This window comes from Myxocyprinus asiaticus, chromosome 49 (genome assembly GCF_019703515.2).
Source record: "Myxocyprinus asiaticus isolate MX2 ecotype Aquarium Trade chromosome 49, UBuf_Myxa_2, whole genome shotgun sequence".
NCBI classification, from domain to species: domain Eukaryota; kingdom Metazoa; phylum Chordata; class Actinopteri; order Cypriniformes; family Catostomidae; genus Myxocyprinus; species Myxocyprinus asiaticus.
Window position 1 is genome coordinate 11,788,459 of NC_059392.1, and position 19,139 is coordinate 11,807,597.

At 36.8% G+C, this 19,139-nt stretch overlaps 1 protein-coding gene and 1 long non-coding RNA gene across 8 annotated transcripts in view; both read right to left on the reverse strand.

Moving 5' to 3' along the window:
• Window positions 1–623: 623 nt before the first annotated feature.
• LOC127438322 (uncharacterized) lies at window positions 624–2,883 on the reverse strand. Its single transcript, XR_007896719.1, has 3 exons — window positions 2,747–2,883; window positions 2,119–2,187; window positions 624–1,033 (listed from the first exon to the last, which is right to left on the reverse strand). It is a non-coding gene; the product is annotated as an uncharacterized LOC127438322 (long non-coding RNA).
• Window positions 2,884–9,095: 6,212 nt separating this feature from the next.
• LOC127438234 (transcription factor E2-alpha-like) overlaps window positions 9,096–19,139 on the reverse strand; it is a 30,688-nt gene continuing 20,644 nt past the window's right edge. For 6 of the 7 annotated variants that reach the window (XM_051693650.1, XM_051693655.1, XM_051693653.1 and 3 more), the window contains 5 exons: window positions 18,951–19,104; window positions 18,454–18,507; window positions 12,687–12,922; window positions 12,248–12,400; window positions 9,096–12,050 (listed from right to left, as the gene is read on the reverse strand). In XM_051693650.1, coding sequence (XP_051549610.1) covers window positions 12,255–12,400; window positions 12,687–12,922; window positions 18,454–18,507; window positions 18,951–19,104 — 590 coding nt within the window. In that variant the 3' untranslated portion in view covers window positions 9,096–12,050; window positions 12,248–12,254. The remainder of the gene's footprint in view (window positions 12,051–12,247; window positions 12,401–12,686; window positions 12,923–18,453; window positions 18,508–18,950; window positions 19,105–19,139) is intronic. The other variant, XM_051693654.1, reaches the window with a different exon arrangement.

Sequence of the window (19,139 nt, forward strand, 5' to 3'; positions counted from 1 at the left end):
TGGACTTACACTGACAGTGGTGGCTGATACCAAATTACCACAGTTTTGTTGTAGGAACAATAACTGTATTAGTAACTGGCATTTTGACTGAAACTATGGAAATATTTCAAAGGAAAGGAAAGCATGAGAACTTCAAAGTTCTGAAAATGAATTTACAGGTAGATATCTCCTCAAAGACATCTAAGGTCGATTCCCTAATAGCACACATACATCACCATGCTCATCTGCAATACATCTATAAGAGGTATGTCAATAAGTATGTCTCGGGTGTCAATAAGACATTCAGCAGATGTCTTTGAGACGTTTATGATTTATAAAGTTTGTTAATCTGATCTTTTTAAGATGTTTAGCAGACGTTAATTAGATTGTGATGCTTTCCAGATGAAAAGATCTAAAACAGACATTGATGTATGTGTGCTATCTGGGATTTCTCTAGCTTAAAGGAATGTCATGACACATAGAGAAATATATTCACAAAATTAACACAATAAAACACTTGTTTTAAGTAAATATAATATTGGTTTAATGCTCAGTGTGCAGACTCAAATTAAGCAGTGTGCCAAGCCATGAAAAAGAGTAAGCTACCATCTCCCATTCCCAGGTGTATCAGCCCTGTACAGACAGACAGGCAACTCATTAGCACGAGTTGTTTACAGTCTGCTTTACAAGTCATTCTGTAACAGGAAATTGCAAAATATTATACAATATCAATGACGTGCACTGTATAAAGCTATCAAAAAGCACCTAGATCAAATCTATTATTCCACAACTCATGTTGTCTGTAGTTTTTTGTCAGCAGAAATTTCTTGGAAAGATATATTTTCAATGTTTCGTCAGTGGAACGATTCAAAAACACTTTAAACAACTGTATAACTCATTGAAGAGACTGTACATCTATCCCTCAACACCTCGTTGTCATTCCGGTCAAAAACCAAAGATGTCGCTGCAATCTTTGAAGTCTTGAAGGGATTAGTCTCTTCAGTCTTCATTTTTCATCACCAGCGCCGCCTACAGGCTGGTCAAAGGACATCACCTAGATATACAGTATGCAGTGTTGGGTGTAACGCGTTACAAAGTAACCGGTTATATTTTGCGGTAATACAGTAATAAGTTACATAACAGAATTAAGTAATCTTATTACAGTTACAGACATGAATAAAATTAAGTTACTTGGATTACACATTTATTGCTAAAACAATAATATTAATTAAGTAGAATGCATTTTAAAATGTATTCGGTTCCTGTGTTGGTACTTTTATGTATGTTGCTGTGTCAGCTAATGAGAATGCGCTCTAACAAACCACTATGGCATAGAGGACACGTATGGAGGCGACGGCAGATGAGTGAGCTGTGTTACTATGGACGCAGCGGAGTGTAGTTGTTTATTCAAATTGAAAACGAAAGTAAAGCGTTTCAAGATTTCATGCGCTCACAATCAATCTCAGCGAGCTCTGTGTCAGCTCCCAGCCCTGGCTGGAGGAGAGAGGCATGCAAGTCTGGGCCGCCGACAAATCCTCCTCAAATCTCTGCGCTCTACCCCATCCTCGCGCGTCTCCTTCGTGTGTCCCGCTGCAGCTGCCGCGGGAGGAGAGGGGATCGGGGTGTATATGGAAAACAGCGCACGTGCCCGTCAGACAGAAGTAGCCTATGTATCGCTCACAAGGTGGAAACATTTGCAGAACAGCGTCTTGAGAAAACCGTCGCTAAGCAAACAGCTTTTTATGCTCTTTATGTACTGTACACAATAAAACACAAACACAATGCTATTGCGTTACAGATGCGCAAGTGATAAAGGATAATCAATTTGTCCGAGCACAAGCAGGGATGTAGAAATAATACACTCTCTGTAAATTTTTTTTCCGCAGGTTTGATTGGTTTTAGAAAGTAACTTCAAAATAAAGTAATTAGTAATCTAATTACTTTCCAGATGAAGTAATTAGTAAAGTAATCGAATTAAAAAACATTTTTTTTACCAAAGTAATTAGTAATCAGTAGTGGGTTACTTTTTGAAAGTAACACCCAACACTGACAGTATGTGCCTGGTAGGAAAACACACCAAACTCTTTCCACAAATCCATGATACAGAGTTAGACAACTAGTCGTTCTTCTTGAATATACCTCTAATGTAAGGAACATAATCCAGAATGAGCCGCCAGTCTGTAAAATACACAAGAGCCACTCCATCTACTGCACCCCAAACGACCAGTGTGGGAACCATGGATTGCATGGGAGAAAAAAAAAAGTAATAAATAAATAAATACAGTAAGATGAACAATGACTATACAAAGCACATAAAATATAGAAGAAAAAAATACATAAACACAACACAGCAGTATAGTAAATATATGCATCAATCAAACGTGCAAGACGGTGCAGATATATTCAAATATGTAATATTGCTTTGTTTCACTCTGTGCATTTTTTATTATTTATAACTACTATCAAATTAACCCTCCTGGTGTTGTTTCCTTTACAAACATCAGTACTGTAGGGGTGCAAAAACCAGAAACGCTTATTGACATGCAGAATAAAAACTGTACAGAGCAAAATGCTTATAGTTTATTTTCAATGGTAGCCTATAGGTACTATGCAAAAATGTCAATATGTTTTCTGTACACTATCAGTCTACCTTATTGTTATTAGCATGTTGTTCCTGAATCATAACAGTGGATAGAAATGCTATAAATTCTAAGTTAACAACCTATTCTACATGCCATCTCAGTAAATCAAGGATACATCAACTTACCACGCTCTGACAATGGAGACATATTTGGGTCCGATCAACTTTTTGATTTTTTGCATGTTGTCAGTGACCTACTTCTGTTCAGATAAACAAGTTAAATGGCTATTTAAGGACCCTGGGCTCAGGGGTGTAGATTCCAGGGGGGCAAGTACAACCCCCCCCCCCCCCCCACCCCCTTTTTAGATATTTTTACAGGAAAACAATAAAAAAATTATTATCAAGAATATGATTTTTGCTCTAATATCAAAGGTCTTACTAGAAAAAAGAAATTATGATCCAATGTGAATCTGTGAAAAATATGTTCGTGCCTGGTAACGTGCATGTAAAATGGCTAGAAATAGCATTTTATCTTTGCGTAAAGCTGACAATTTACACAAGGTTTATTTCTATTTCTTCTGCTCCAAACTTACTTCAAACTCACTTCTCTGTCTGCTCGTATGAATGTAACACATCATAAGAAAGTGTTTCACCGCTGTTCAAATGCACTTAGGATCGCATCATTTATATGGATAAATGTTTTCCATCTGAAAGGACTAAATATTAAATGAAACAAATTACAATAAAATGCAAAGTAATCTCTTCAGTAATCAAAATACTTTTTGAATGTAACTGTATTCTAATTACCAATGATTTCAATTGTAACTGTAGTGGAATACAGTTACTTATATTTTGTATTTTATATATGTATTCCTGTTACTTGTATTTCGTTACTCCCCAACCCTGAAAGTGTGCAATTTATATTGTAGAATAAAATGTACACCTTTCATATAGTGTACCACAGACTAGTCTGACACCAAAGCTTCGAAGCATATGTAAAAAAATAAAATAAAACAACAGTTCGTATCGAAGCACCAGAGAATATTTAGCAGAGATGGGCCACTTCTATTAAAATGAATGGGAGAAATTGGAACGCTCAACCAAGCAGCGCCCAACGGTCAACGGATGTACAAGGGAAGTCCCGCCTTACAGTTAAAAGAGCCAGTCACCTTTTAGATACAGACATCACCAGTCAATCAACTCTAGAACGCGCATGCGCATTAGCTATACAAGCGGGGGAAATTACAATTTTTAGCGTAATATGAGGTAAAGAATCACAATCTATGATACCAGTGTTGTAAGATTTTATTGCTGATTTGAAGTATGTTCTTTGATCGTAATTTTGACCAACCATTTTTGAGATTTTGGTCTTTCTCCATTCAAGTATATAGGAGCTGCACTGGCATGACTGGAAATAGCCTCCTGAGAGCGTTCCAAAGATGGCTGCCAGTGGACTGACTTGCTAGAAAGCCTTTGGAAGTACTGTATGGGAGCTTGATTCGTTTTGGAAAAACCACGTGACCTATGACGTCCAAAGCTTCATTCGGCTGAAACCACGTGACTGCTTCGATCTCTGATTCAAAAGAAGTGCAACACCCAGTACGAGTTTGAACCCAGTACAGTCACATGAGTATATTTCTCTCCCCTGTTAGGAAAATGTTACTGCCCAGACCACCTACGTATTTATTTTCCAACCTACACGTTAATAATGAGTCATTAATTTACTATCACACATTGTTTTTATTTATTTTTCAACACAACTTGAACAGGCCCTTGAAGCCTTAATTGGTCATTATTTATAAACAATTTAGTAAATAATACACGAAAACGATATAACAGAATTGATAATCAATTTTATTGCTTCAAAACGTTGCAAGCCACAGCGGCTTACTATATGTGTATCATTTTTGACCACAAGATGGCAGTAAATTGAACCTTATACGGAAGCTTCGAGTAGCGAACCCATTTTTAAAACATTTGTAATGAAAGCCCCATTGCTTCAAAAAGTTTCATTTTCCCATCACTACCACAGACCTTATTTAACTCATAAATTCAAAACCCCCATTATAAAAACCCATAGAAAAAATCCAGAGGGAACCAATGGCGAATTAGACTTCCGGGTTCGCCTACAAATTGATGTCACAGCTGAACAGCTCTATTCCAGAGGTTATTTAGCCCGAGACAGACCACTTCTGTTGAAATAAATGGGAGAAAATGGAGCGTAAAATATGGCGGATGTAGAAAAGGAATTCCCGCCTTACAGGAAAAAGTGCCAATCACCTTTTAGATACAGACATCGCCAGCCAGTCAACTCGAGAACCCGCATGCTTATTAGCTGGACCAGTCTGAAAAATAGCGTTTTTTTTTTTTTTTTTTTTTTTTTTTGCGTGATCTGATCTTATGAAGCACAATTTATAATACCATTGGTGACATATTTCACAGCTGATTTGAAATATGTTCTTTGATCGTAATTTTGACCAACCGTTTTGGAAATTTCAGTCTTTCCCCATTCAACTAGATAGAAGCTGTACTTAAATACTCTCCATAACAAACTACCGTAACATTTATGTATATCATATTTATAAGTAAAGTGCTACCTGATTTGTTAGGGTTAGGTTTAGGGGTAGAGCTGGGTTAAAGTTTCTCCAACCAATCAGGCAGCTCTTTCCTGATGAATATTTCTAAATTGTCCAATCAAGTATCACCTTACAGTACTTATGTAAATGACTCTTCCCCTGCCATCCTACGTTTTGTAAATTCGCTACCGGGAACGATGCATTTAAAAGACAAACTGTTGGTAACCTATGTCGATCAGACAGCCTCGCCCCCGGCAGTTAAAAGTCTTATTTATTTACCATTTTAAAACTCAACACATTTCTCTGAAAAGACAAGCAATGGCAAAACTTTTATTACAATGTTTTTATTTATTTAACTCATTTGAAGGTATACAAGATCCAAAGCAAGACACTGAAAAAAAAACAAAAAAAACTGTATAATTCTGTTATTAAAAATGGCACATTTATTGCTACATTACTGTTATATACAGGACAGTTCTCAATACCTACTTAGTTTATATATATATATATATATATATATATATATATATATATATATATATATATATATATATATAAAAGACAAAAATCGGAGGCACTCTGAAGACAAAACAGCAGTATTGTTCATGTCCCTACTGCATCTGCAAGACACCAGGTTCTCTAAAATTCACACACATCGTAATAATGCTGGAAATCATTGGCAGCGATTTGACTTCAATGAGGTGCGTGATGAATATTTCATTCAAATGATTCACGCGGTTGTACATTCAAGAGAAAATGCTTCAGAAACTGGGGGGGGGGGTACAGAAAATCTAATGCATATTTTCAAAATCGGATGGTATTAGCTGGATGTGATGACAATAATTCAATAGTCTGGAGCAGGGTTTGACACACCCAATTCCACTCATGGAGCCTCTACTAACATTGAATCAAGTGCGTTAAATAAGGGAGACAAGCAAAATGTGCAGTGTTAAGGGTACTCCAGGACCAAGTTTGGGAAACATTGGTCTAGAGTGTTCAGGCTCCTACCTTTGATGAATCAATGAAGATCCATCCATTTTCTGGTGTGCTTAACAAATATCCCAGGACTAGAGACACTAGCATCTCAAAACCTAGTCATACCAAAAGTGACTAGATCCTAAAACTGCCAAAATGGTGCACAAACAGCACTGTAATGAGGACGAAAGACTTGTACATCAAGACCAGCCTAAATTGCCAACTAAATGCCAATATTTCCAGAAAAACAATATAATAGAAAGAAAATTATAAATGAGCCATTTTTGCATTTTCAAATAATAACAAATGGTCAACTTCACAACAACAACAAAAAAAGAAGAAAGGTTTAGGCACTGACAAGGCATCACTCTCAAAAATGACAGTCTTGAGAAGAAGGCCACAATATATAAATGTCTGACATTTTTTTTTTTTTATCAAGAATTGCTATTACACTTCCATTATGCTTTAGAACAACCTCCTCTGGATGACGGCGAAATGTTTGAAATTATATCCATTGTGGACATTTTAACAATTGCACAGGTTTTAACACCAATTTTATCATACATATCAAACCATCTGGGACATCTTCTCACGCACATATGACATCCAGTGAACGAAAAACATCTGTGAAGCTGCACACTGACTGTATGAGACATATACATTGAAATGACTATAAGAATGATCAACTAAACTCACAGTAAGCCAGTCTGATAGAGACTTTAAGCGAGTGCTCTACATTTGAATATAACATTCAAACAAGTTGGATTATGTGCGTTGGTTTGACAGAAATGTATTGTATTGGCAAATGTTGCCTGACACACTACACCATTGCCCAAGAACTCCAAGCTTTTTCCTTAAAGCAGGAAACTAAGCTTCAAGCATTACTCACTTCAAAGCGCCCTTAATCACCAATCAAACCTCTATCATTTCATTTTTAAGTATCGAGTTTTTTTAGGGGCATACCTCATGTTTCCAAAAATATATGCAGGGTCTTCTGAAAATGTACAGGACATATCGATCATACTTGTCTCTGAGCGTTCACTTGCACTATAGACTCTACACTTCAAACTAATATGTTTTTGTTATTAAGTAATCTACAATGTATAGACTAACAAAAATATATTTATATATATTCTTACATTTTTATCAAATATGAGGTAAAGAATCACAATCTATGATACCAGTGTTGTAAGATTTTATTGCTGATTTGAAATATGTTCTTTGATCGTAATTTTGACCAACCATTTTTGAGATTTTGGTCTTTCTCCATTCAAGTATATAGGAGCTGCACTGGCATGACTGGAAATAGCCTCCTGAGAGCGTTCCAAAGATGGCTGCCAGTGGACTGACTTGCTAGAAAGCCTTTGGAAGTACTGTATGGGAGCTTGATTCGTTTTGGAAAAACCACGTGACCTATGACGTCCAAAGCTTCATTCGGCTGAAACCACGTGACTGCTTCGATCTCTGATTCAAAAGAAGTGCAACACCCAGTACGAGTTTGAACCCAGTACAGTCACATGAGTATATTTCTCTCCCCTGTTAGGAAAATGTTACTGCCCAGACCACCTACGTATTTATTTTCCAACCTACACGTTAATAATGAGTCATTAATTTACTATCACACATTGTTTTTATTTATTTTTCAACACAACTTGAACAGGCCCTTGAAGCCTTAATTGGTCATTATTTATAAACAATTTAGTAAATAATACACGAAAACGATATAACAGAATTGATAATCAATTTTATTGCTTCAAAACGTTGCAAGCCACAGCGGCTTACTATATGTGTATCATTTTTGACCACAAGATGGCAGTAAATTGAACCTTATACGGAAGCTTCGAGTAGCGAACCCATTTTTAAAACATTTGTAATGAAAGCCCCATTGCTTCAAAAAGTTTCATTTTCCCATCACTACCACAGACCTTATTTAACTCATAAATTCAAAACCCCCATTATAAAAACCCATAGAAAAAATCCAGAGGGAACCAATGGCGAATTAGACTTCCGGGTTCGCCTACAAATTGATGTCACAGCTGAACAGCTCTATTCCAGAGGTTATTTAGCCCGAGACAGACCACTTCTGTTGAAATAAATGGGAGAAAATGGAGCGTAAAATATGGCGGATGTAGAAAAGGAATTCCCGCCTTACAGGAAAAAGTGCCAATCACCTTTTAGATACAGACATCGCCAGCCAGTCAACTCGAGAACCCGCATGCTTATTAGCTGGACCAGTCTGAAAAATAGCGTTTTTTTTTTTTTTTTTTTTTTTTTTGCGTGATCTGATCTTATGAAGCACAATTTATAATACCATTGGTGACATATTTCACAGCTGATTTGAAATATGTTCTTTGATCGTAATTTTGACCAACCGTTTTGGAAATTTCAGTCTTTCCCCATTCAACTAGATAGAAGCTGTACTTAAATACTCTCCATAACAAACTACCGTAACATTTATGTATATCATATTTATAAGTAAAGTGCTACCTGATTTGTTAGGGTTAGGTTTAGGGGTAGAGCTGGGTTAAAGTTTCTCCAACCAATCAGGCAGCTCTTTCCTGATGAATATTTCTAAATTGTCCAATCAAGTATCACCTTACAGTACTTATGTAAATGACTCTTCCCCTGCCATCCTACGTTTTGTAAATTCGCTACCGGGAACGATGCATTTAAAAGACAAACTGTTGGTAACCTATGTCGATCAGACAGCCTCGCCCCCCGGCAGTTAAAAGTCTTATTTATTTACCATTTTAAAACTCAACACATTTCTCTGAAAAGACAAGCAATGGCAAAACTTTTATTACAATGTTTTTATTTATTTAACTCATTTGAAGGTATACAAGATCCAAAGCAAGACACTGAAAAAAAAACAAAAAAAACTGTATAATTCTGTTATTAAAAATGGCACATTTATTGCTACATTACTGTTATATACAGGACAGTTCTCAATACCTACTTAGTTTATATATATATATATATATATATATATATATATATATATATATATATATATATATATATAAAAAGACAAAAATCGGAGGCACTCTGAAGACAAAACAGCAGTATTGTTCATGTCCCTACTGCATCTGCAAGACACCAGGTTCTCTAAAATTCACACACATCGTAATAATGCTGGAAATCATTGGCAGCGATTTGACTTCGATGAGGTGCGTGATGAATATTTCATTCAAATGATTCACGCGGTTGTACATTCAAGAGAAAATGCTTCAGAAACTGGGGGGGGGGGGTACAGAAAATCTAATGCATATTTTCAAAATCGGATGGTATTAGCTGGATGTGATGACAATAATTCAATAGTCTGGAGCAGGGTTTGACACACCCAATTCCACTCATGGAGCCTCTACTAACATTGAATCAAGTGCGTTAAATAAGGGAGACAAGCAAAATGTGCAGTGTTAAGGGTACTCCAGGACCAAGTTTGGGAAACATTGGTCTAGAGTGTTCAGGCTCCTACCTTTGATGAATCAATGAAGATCCATCCATTTTCTGGTGTGCTTAACAAATATCCCAGGACTAGAGACACTAGCATCTCAAAACCTAGTCATACCAAAAGTGACTAGATCCTAAAACTGCCAAAATGGTGCACAAACAGCACTGTAATGAGGACGAAAGACTTGTACATCAAGACCAGCCTAAATTGCCAACTAAATGCCAATATTTCCAGAAAAACAATATAATAGAAAGAAAATTATAAATGAGCCATTTTTGCATTTTCAAATAATAACAAATGGTCAACTTCACAACAACAACAAAAAAAGAAGAAAGGTTTAGGCACTGACAAGGCATCACTCTCAAAAATGACAGTCTTGAGAAGAAGGCCACAATATATAAATGTCTGACATTTTTTTTTTATCAAGAATTGCTATTACACTTCCATTATGCTTTAGAACAACCTCCTCTGGATGACGGCGAAATGTTTGAAATTATATCCATTGTGGACATTTTAACAATTGCACAGGTTTTAACACCAATTTTATCATACATATCAAACCATCTGGGACATCTTCTCACGCACATATGACATCCAGTGAACGAAAAACATCTGTGAAGCTGCACACTGACTGTATGAGACATATACATTGAAATGACTATAAGAATGATCAACTAAACTCACAGTAAGCCAGTCTGATAGAGACTTTAAGCGAGTGCTCTACATTTGAATATAACATTCAAACAAGTTGGATTATGTGCGTTGGTTTGACAGAAATGTATTGTATTGGCAAATGTTGCCTGACACACTACACCATTGCCCAAGAACTCCAAGCTTTTTCCTTAAAGCAGGAAACTAAGCTTCAAGCATTACTCACTTCAAAGCGCCCTTAATCACCAATCAAACCTCTATCATTTCATTTTTAAGTATCGAGTTTTTTTAGGGGCATACCTCATGTTTCCAAAAATATATGCAGGGTCTTCTGAAAATGTACAGGACATATCGATCATACTTGTCTCTGAGCGTTCACTTGCACTATAGACTCTACACTTCAAACTAATATGTTTTTGTTATTAAGTAATCTACAATGTATAGACTAACAAAAATATATTTATATATATTCTTACATTTTTATCAAATCGAAATAACATCCATTACAAATGTGTGAGGTGGACATGTGTAAAGGTTGCAGACTTTTGGCAACAACGACAATGAGCCATCAATGCGAGTGAGCGATGATTGTAAATATCCTGACAAAAACAAAAAAAAATTGGCTTACAAAAGGTGAAAAGTGAAAGGTCAACTTAATTTTGTGGAGGGGTTTAGGCCACGTCCTCAAAGCGTTTCGCTACGTTTACGCTTCCCATCTACACTAGAACGTTTTCCTCCACTGAAAACACTCTCCATAACCGCATACTTTGAAAACGAATGACGTTTTCGAACTTAAACGGATAAATGTGGACGTGGCCTTTGTTTGAAAACACATTGATTTTGCAACGTTTACACCTCCCATTCACACCAAAACAGCATTTTTCTCTGCTGAAAACAGTGTTTTTCGAAAACACATACCCACATAGTTTGGAAAACGATGATGTTAGGAACTTAAAAACAGATTAGTGTGGATGTGGCCTAAAAAATACAACATTCGGAATCCAAGCATTGTTGTTATAATGGTAACAGAAGCTGACGCTCCTGTATGATGTGGCAGGCAGCTCCAAAAATGTCCGTTCATATTTCTTCTTCTGATTGGCTGAACAATCCTAAACTGAAGTCAATGGCATTGTGAGAGCTGAGTAACATCAGATGATGGGTGATGCTGGAGATGCAAAACAAATCTCCCGTTTTGAAACAGTCTGGAGAGCTGTGACAGCCCATGTGCTTTTCTCCCGTTCTGGAAGAGCCCTGGCCCACAGAGCACAGGCATGCTGGGATACATAGTCCTCAAAAGCACCACAGTTTCTTCCCCACTTCTCATGGGGTTTGGTTACACAACGCACGTAAGACTGTACCTTTCAGTTGGGAATGACAGACCACTTTAAAAAAATCTGCTCATATACAAGCAACTCCCAAACGACTTTGTTCCACACAATTAAGCAGTTTGCATCTGATATAAAACGTAACAATTAGGCACAAATCCATGATTAAACTGGACATTCGTCTCAATCAAACAGACTCTCTCTGCAGTGGAAAAAATGTCAGTTGTGGTCAGAATGCATCTATTTCTATGACCCATCATTTTAGGGAAGCAGAAAAATACAAAAAACTGACAGAGTTCTTCACATTTGTGCTGGTAATTGTGGTCTGGAGTGATCACGGAAAATCTGCTGTGTCAGTTTTGGCGGTAGGTTTGTGTGTCCAACAGTTTGGAGAGTGCACCTATTTCATGGATGATATGCTTTCCGAGTCACTATATGCACACAGAGAGGATGAGAACGTTGGATGAAATTGAAGGTCACTTCTTCCAAGAGCCCAAGAAATGTCACTAGATCTACAGAAGACAGAAAAGTCAGGTTGAGATGCATTATTTTAAATAGTTGAACAATAGAACTGCATTTTTTCGCACTTTCTATACACACTAACTGGGCTAACATTGGTGGGAATATTCAACTAGTGAAACGAAAACCTGACAACCTTACTATGAATGGGGCTTCAAACTTAACAGCTCTGAATGGATATCTAACTCACCACATCATCACATGTGGCTGACTGAGTTTCGTCCATCTCCTCCCAGGCCCGGATGAGGTCCGGACAGCTGCATCTGAGTGTCTCCAACCACCCCGGACACTTTTTCTTCCTCACGTCGCTTCAAACATGCTGCTTTGGGGTTCAGGTTGCGTTCTGGATGAAAATGAATGTAAAACAAAATGAACGGAGATCACCTTACTTATAAGGAAGTCCAGTAAACAGTTTAAGGAAAGTATAGCCATTAGTCTGGCACAAAGCATTTTATTTATAGAAAAAAAAAAAAAATGAAAAATGTCCCTTTAGGAGTCATAAAACCCACCGCACCAGAATACTTTCTGCAGAATATTCAAATTTCACTCAAAATTATAACAGTCAATAAAGCAAAATGGGTTGCAAACGCTGTATTAAGCTGACTTTAAATAAAGAAATATTAGTATACCTCGGACTTGTTGCTCCAGGTTTAGTATGACATTGACGGCCTGGTGAAGGATGAGCAGTTTGGTCTGGGGTTTGTCGTTGCTCAGGTGGAGCTGGCACATGCGACCCAGCTCTTTGAAGGCCTCGTTAATGTCGCGCACTCGCAGTCGCTCTCGTGCGTTATTAGCCACTCGCCGCTCCTTCTCCCGCTCAACCTTCACCTCAGGTGGCAAGTCCTCATCATCTTCATTGTCTTGACTGTGGAGGGAGCATTACATGAGTAAAATTGAGTTTACATTTAAATTTAGGGAAAATAAACTTCAAAATATAGCTATGCAAAGCAAGAAAAACGTTAGAAACTATGACATGCAAGTAGGGATGTCACGACTATACGGTTTCACTGTTAACCGTAATTAAAAAGGTTAATTTAACCCTAAGAATTTAGAATCTACAGTTGAAATCCATGAAATGGTTTATTTATATGTGGAAAAAAAATTGTCTAATATATTATATATATATATATATATATATATATATATATATATATATATATATATATATATATATATATATATATATATATATATATATATATAGACAGACATATACACACAATCTGGCGGCCAAAAGTTTGGAATAATCGGTAATTATCGATTTCCTTAAAAAGGAAATCGGTACTTTATCACCAGAGTGGCATTAGACTGATTAAAGTATAGTCAGAACATTGCTGATGTAAAAAAAAAAAAAAAAAAACCCAGCACCATCACTATTTGAAAAAAAGTAATTTTTTATCTAATCTAGACAGGCCCCATTTCCAGCAGCCATCACTCCAACACCTTATCCTTGAGTAATCATGCTAAATTGCTAATTTGGTACTAGAAGATCACTTGCCATTATATCACAACACAAATTTACATATTAATATATTTAGTTCGTTAAATGAAGCTTAACATTGTCTTTGTGTTTGAGTTGCCACAGTATACAATCTGTATACTCCAGTCTGGCATGTCTTAAGGTCAATATTCGGTCAAAAATGGTAAAAAGAAACTTTCTCTAGAAACTCGTCAGTTAATCATTATTTTGAGGAATGAAGGCTATACAATGCTTGAAATTGCCAAAAAAAAAAAACTGAAGATTTTATACAAAGGTGTACAAAACAGTCTTCAAAGACAAAGGACAACTGTCTCTAACAAGGACAGAAAGAGATGTGGAAGGCCAGATGTACAACTAAACAAGAGGATAAGTACATCAGAGTCTCTAGTTGAGAAATAGACACCTCACATGTCCTCAGCTGACAGCTTCATTGAATTCTACCCGCTCAACACCAGTCTCATGTACAACAGTAAAGAGAAGACTCAGGGGTGCAGGCCTTATGGGAAGAATTGCAAAGAAAAAGCCACTTATGAAACAGAAAAACATAAAGAAAAGGTTAGAGTGGACAAAGAAACACAGACATTGGACAACAGATAATTGGAAAAGAGTGTTATGGATCTTAAACCCACTGAGCTTTTGTGGGATCAGCTAGACTGTAAGGTGCGTGAGAAGTGCCCGACAAGACAGCCACATCTATGGCAAGTGCTACAGGATGCGTGGAGTGAATTGTCACCTGAGTATCTGGACAAACTGACAGCTAGAATGACAAGGATCTGCAAAGTTGTCATTGCTGCACGTGGAGGATTTTTTGATGAGAACTATTTGAAGTAGTTTAAGAAGTTCTGAAATTTTTTTTCAAATTGTAATAATAATTTTTCACTTTATTAATGTCCTGACTATACATTGTGATCAGTTGAATGCCACTTTGGTGAATAAAAGTACCAATTTCTTTCCATAAGAGCAAAATCTGTACATTATTCCAAACTTTTGGCTGCCAGTGTGTGTGTGAGATATATATATATATATATCTGAGATGCTATTCTTCTCACCACAATTGTACAGAGCGGTTATCTGAGTTACCGTAGACTTTATCAGTTCGAACCAGTCTGGCCATTCTCCGTTGACCTCTCTCATCAACAAGGTGTTTCCATCCACAGAACTGCCACTCACTGGATGTTTTTTGTTTCTGGCACCATTCAGAGTAAATTCTAGAGACTGTTGTGCATGAAAATCCCAGGAGCTCAGCAGTTACAGAAATACTCAAACCAGCCCATCTGGCAACATTCATCCATGCGATAATCTAATCAGCCAATTGTGTGACAGCAGTGCAGTGCATAAAATCATGCAGATACAGGTTAGGAGCTTCAGTTAATGTACACATCAACCATTAGAATATGGGAAAAATGTGATCTCAGTGATTTGGCATGATTGTTGGTGGCAGACGGGCTTGTTTGAGTATTTCTGTAACCGCTGATCTCCTGGGATTTTCACGCACAATAGTCTCTAGAATGGATTAGAATGGTGGCAAAAACAAAAAACACCCAGTGAGCGGCAGTTCTGTGGATGGAAATGCCTTGTTGATGAGAGAGGTCAAAAGAGAATGGCCAGACTGGTTCGAACTGACAAAGTCTACGGTAACTCAGATAATCACTCTGTACAATTGTGGTGAGAATAAAAGCATTCTGAGATGCAGGTTGGTGCTGTTTTGGTGGCACGAGGGGGACCTAAACAATATTAGGCAGGTGGTTTTAATGTTGTGGCTGATCAGTGAGTGTATGTGTGTATATTATATATAAAGAGTTTTTCGGTGGTTAGTGCAGCTGTTTCTATGGTTACAGATGTGTCTGTGTGGTGCTTTGCCAGGTATCGCGGACTGAACATGAACTGAACGGCTACACACAAACTCTAAATTATAACAGCATTATCCTCATATCCACAAAAAAAAGCAATTTAAATCTGCTGTTTGGGAGCATTTAAATGACTGAGGGTTACTGAAGACAATGGATGTAAAACATGCAGACAGTCATATAAAAGGTGCACTTCCTAAAAATGGGACAGGATGTTCCACTAGTAGTCCAACAACAAACTAGTGCATTTTTAGCTGTGGTGCTCTTAAAGGGATGAATTGAGAGATGCATCTTTTTGGAATGTTTAAGTGTGCGCTGTGCTTTTGCGCGTAGTTATCAGTGTGGTAAACTTTAATGAGAATGATTTCAGATGCAACTTCTTATTTAAAGCATTGCTTGTGTACAATTTCACCACATTCAACAATAAATTTCAACTGTAGTCAATATCGGACTTTAATTTTTATGGTCAGGTGTCTGACAGACAACCAATTGCTCTGGAAATGGAAAAAAAGAAAAAAAACTGTTACATTGAAGCGCATAATTCTGTACCCGGGATGCGCATAAGCGGTGTTGTGCCCCATTTTGGATTGTTTCTTATTATATACCTCCTATTTATTTGTTGTGTATAGGTTACTAAAGTTTTGCATTTTCAAATAATTTTTTATTTTAATACCATTTTCAAGTTTGCTATAACTTTGTTTCGTTTTAGTTGGTTTCATGAATAGTTTTGCTAGTTACAGTTTAGTTTTTATTTGAAACAATTCCATTTCGTTTTTATATATTTTAGTTTCAGTTTTAGTAATTATAGTGCAGGAATTAACACAACACTTCCATAATTATTTATGCCACTCTTTACACACCGAGTTGCCGTTTGCATTTTTAGCGCAATCATGTAATTAATTTGTGCAGCGCTTATAGTGATGGACTTGGGGTGAAAAGCAGCATTAAATGTTTTTAACGCTACCGAATCACACAGTCTAGTGGACATACCAGTCTCAAACACATTTACTAACGAGTTTTCGCATTTCCTATATTAATGGGAACTTGTCGCCCAAACCACAGATCTTGCGAAACACGAGGTCAAAGTCTGCTACTGATAGCACTCTTCCTTTCTGCATCTTAAGCCATGAATAATTTGTACTCCAAATGCACTTTCAGGTTTATTGGATTTTTTCCTATAATTTCAACACCACAAATCATATGATTGGACGTGACCATGCATTTGCTTTTGTAAGATTCATAATCAAACTCGACATAGTCCCATTCTGTCTTTTCTTACCAACCGTCAATCATGACCCTGTCTTCTTTATCAGTATGTATAGTGAATTTCAAACGAAAGTTATCATCCCTATGCCCTATTCACAGAGCTTCTGATGTGGGCACTCTGAAGGCAGCATTGTGGGGGGAAAAATAATTTTTCTTTGGAACGACACTTCAAGTGGCATTTTGAAAATGCTCATCAGTAATGACTGTTAGTTTAGTTTTTCATTGACCTTGCAATATTTGTTTTGTTTTAGTTTACAGAAATAACCCTGGAGCTTAGCATCCAAATATCCCTAAGAAACACGTCCACTAACACAATCAACTGCGACATATTACTTTTTTGCCTCAGTGCTGTTGCATAATCATAAAAATGTGCAAATAATCGTAAAACCAATTAACCATCTTTTTCTTTTTTCAGATGGTAATCGAACTGTCAAAAGCTAACACCACAACATCAGGTGCCTGCTCAAGTATATTAGGTGTAAAGTTTTGTGAGCTATTCTTTTTAAATTTCTTCTCTTATATACAGTACCAGTCAAAATTTTGCAGACACAGACTTTGATAAATACATTTAGACCTAAAGGTTAATGCTGAAATGTTATTTCATAGTTTTGATGACTTTAGATAAAGTTACTGTTTACAAACAAATGCTCCAAATTGAGCCGAATCACTTAAATTGAGCTGAGAGTGCCCAAAAAGTGTTGTTTGTTGGGTTGAAACAGCATGCTTCTGAAAGAATATTGGAGATTTGGGCTTCTTTACATTTCCATCAGGATTGGTGGATCAGGATAAACTCGGATCACAGTCATTGTTATCGCGTCTGCTCTAATGAGAACCAATTACCTCGCAGCTGCTGTGGATTTGAACTTTTCACGAAGGAATTGCATAAACTCTGATCGCAAACCACCATTTTTAATTTCCAAAGTGCAACGGCTGTAACAGATATGAGGCCAAATATGACAACGATGATCTTAGATGAACAAAACCCATGGAAGGTCAGAACGGGACCCCATCTTCATCGACCATCGCAGCGCACTGGCAACTGATTGTGAAAGGATTTGCGAATAAAAATAATTTCATATTGCTAAAATTATGTCTTTGCATTTATTTTGAATGCAGTGACAAGTGTTAAATCGAAAACGCCTAAAATTAAGTTTGAACGTGGAATTTGATGATATTGATGTCAAACATTATTACTGTATTTTATGTAATTTATGCAGTAAAAACGCATATTGTATGTCTGATAGTAGTTTTGGTTTTCATATGCCACATTTCTCAGGCTTTAAAAGTGTGTTCATCAACCAGTTACATGTCCAACAGAGTCATCCAAGCATATTAAAGTCAAGTTTAAACATGTTTTTCCCGATAATTCCAATAATGTGGAAAAAGATAAATGGACCCTTTTCTATGATAATGGTCCATAGTGAAGAAAAGAAGATGTGTCCAAATGTTTGACTGGTATTGTAAACAGATCTTTAGTCTCTTTTATACAAGGAGATGGATGTTGAGTAGAAAGATCAAATGAAAACTTCTCAGTCTGTTGGTTTGCAGATTAGAGCCCATTGTACATCCAAAGACATTCATCCATAGCCAATTCTAGTTAGTAGTAATGAAAATCAATACATAGGAGAGAGTTAGCCCCACCTGCATCAAAATCATCTTATATTCTCCTTGGTCTTTCGAAGCCAACACTACATTTTGTATTTTGTGTGTGTTCCAATAACATTCATACATTCAGTGTTTAAAATCAATCAAGACTTGCATCCCATTTACAAACATGCACTCTATGGTGGGAGATAGACTTACTCTTCTCCCTGGTCTGATAAACTTGAAAGGGGTTGATGGGTAAACATCTCCTTTCTGAAAACAATGTGAGAGTTTGGGAAGGGGGAGAACACCATAAAAACAGGGCACTATGCGTGTTGGAGAAGCCCGAACACTTTGAAATCAGGCATGGCCCAATGTGATAAAACATTTGCATAAAAACAAACTTTCTTGCAGGAGGCATAGTTTAGACATTGTCTGTTGCTACAAACCATTTATCAGTTAAATATATCATTTTTGGACAAACTACCCAAAAATCAATTGTGTTGATCTGATTCAAATCCATTTAGTTGTTTGAGATCTGAAAAAAGTTAAACAAGAACAAATGAAATACCGTTTTTACAAACCCAATCCAAACCTTGATCACATATGGTTTGAAATCAGATTAAATGCAGATATTTGGAAATGTTTTTCAGTCTGATTGGAATTCAAGTAGTTTTATTCATCATTTGAGACAACAAACGTATTTAGTTACATACCTTGGTCTGGTGCGAGATGGTTTGCTTTCTTTCTTCTCTTCCTCAGATTTATCGGCCACGGAGGAGTTCTCCTCATCTTCCTTGTCTTCCCTCTTAATGTCAGACTTGTTCGACGAATGTGTGGCGAGAGCCAGGCCTCCAGGCAAACCTGAAGCTAGAGACACGAAATTGCTAAAAACGTCCCACCTG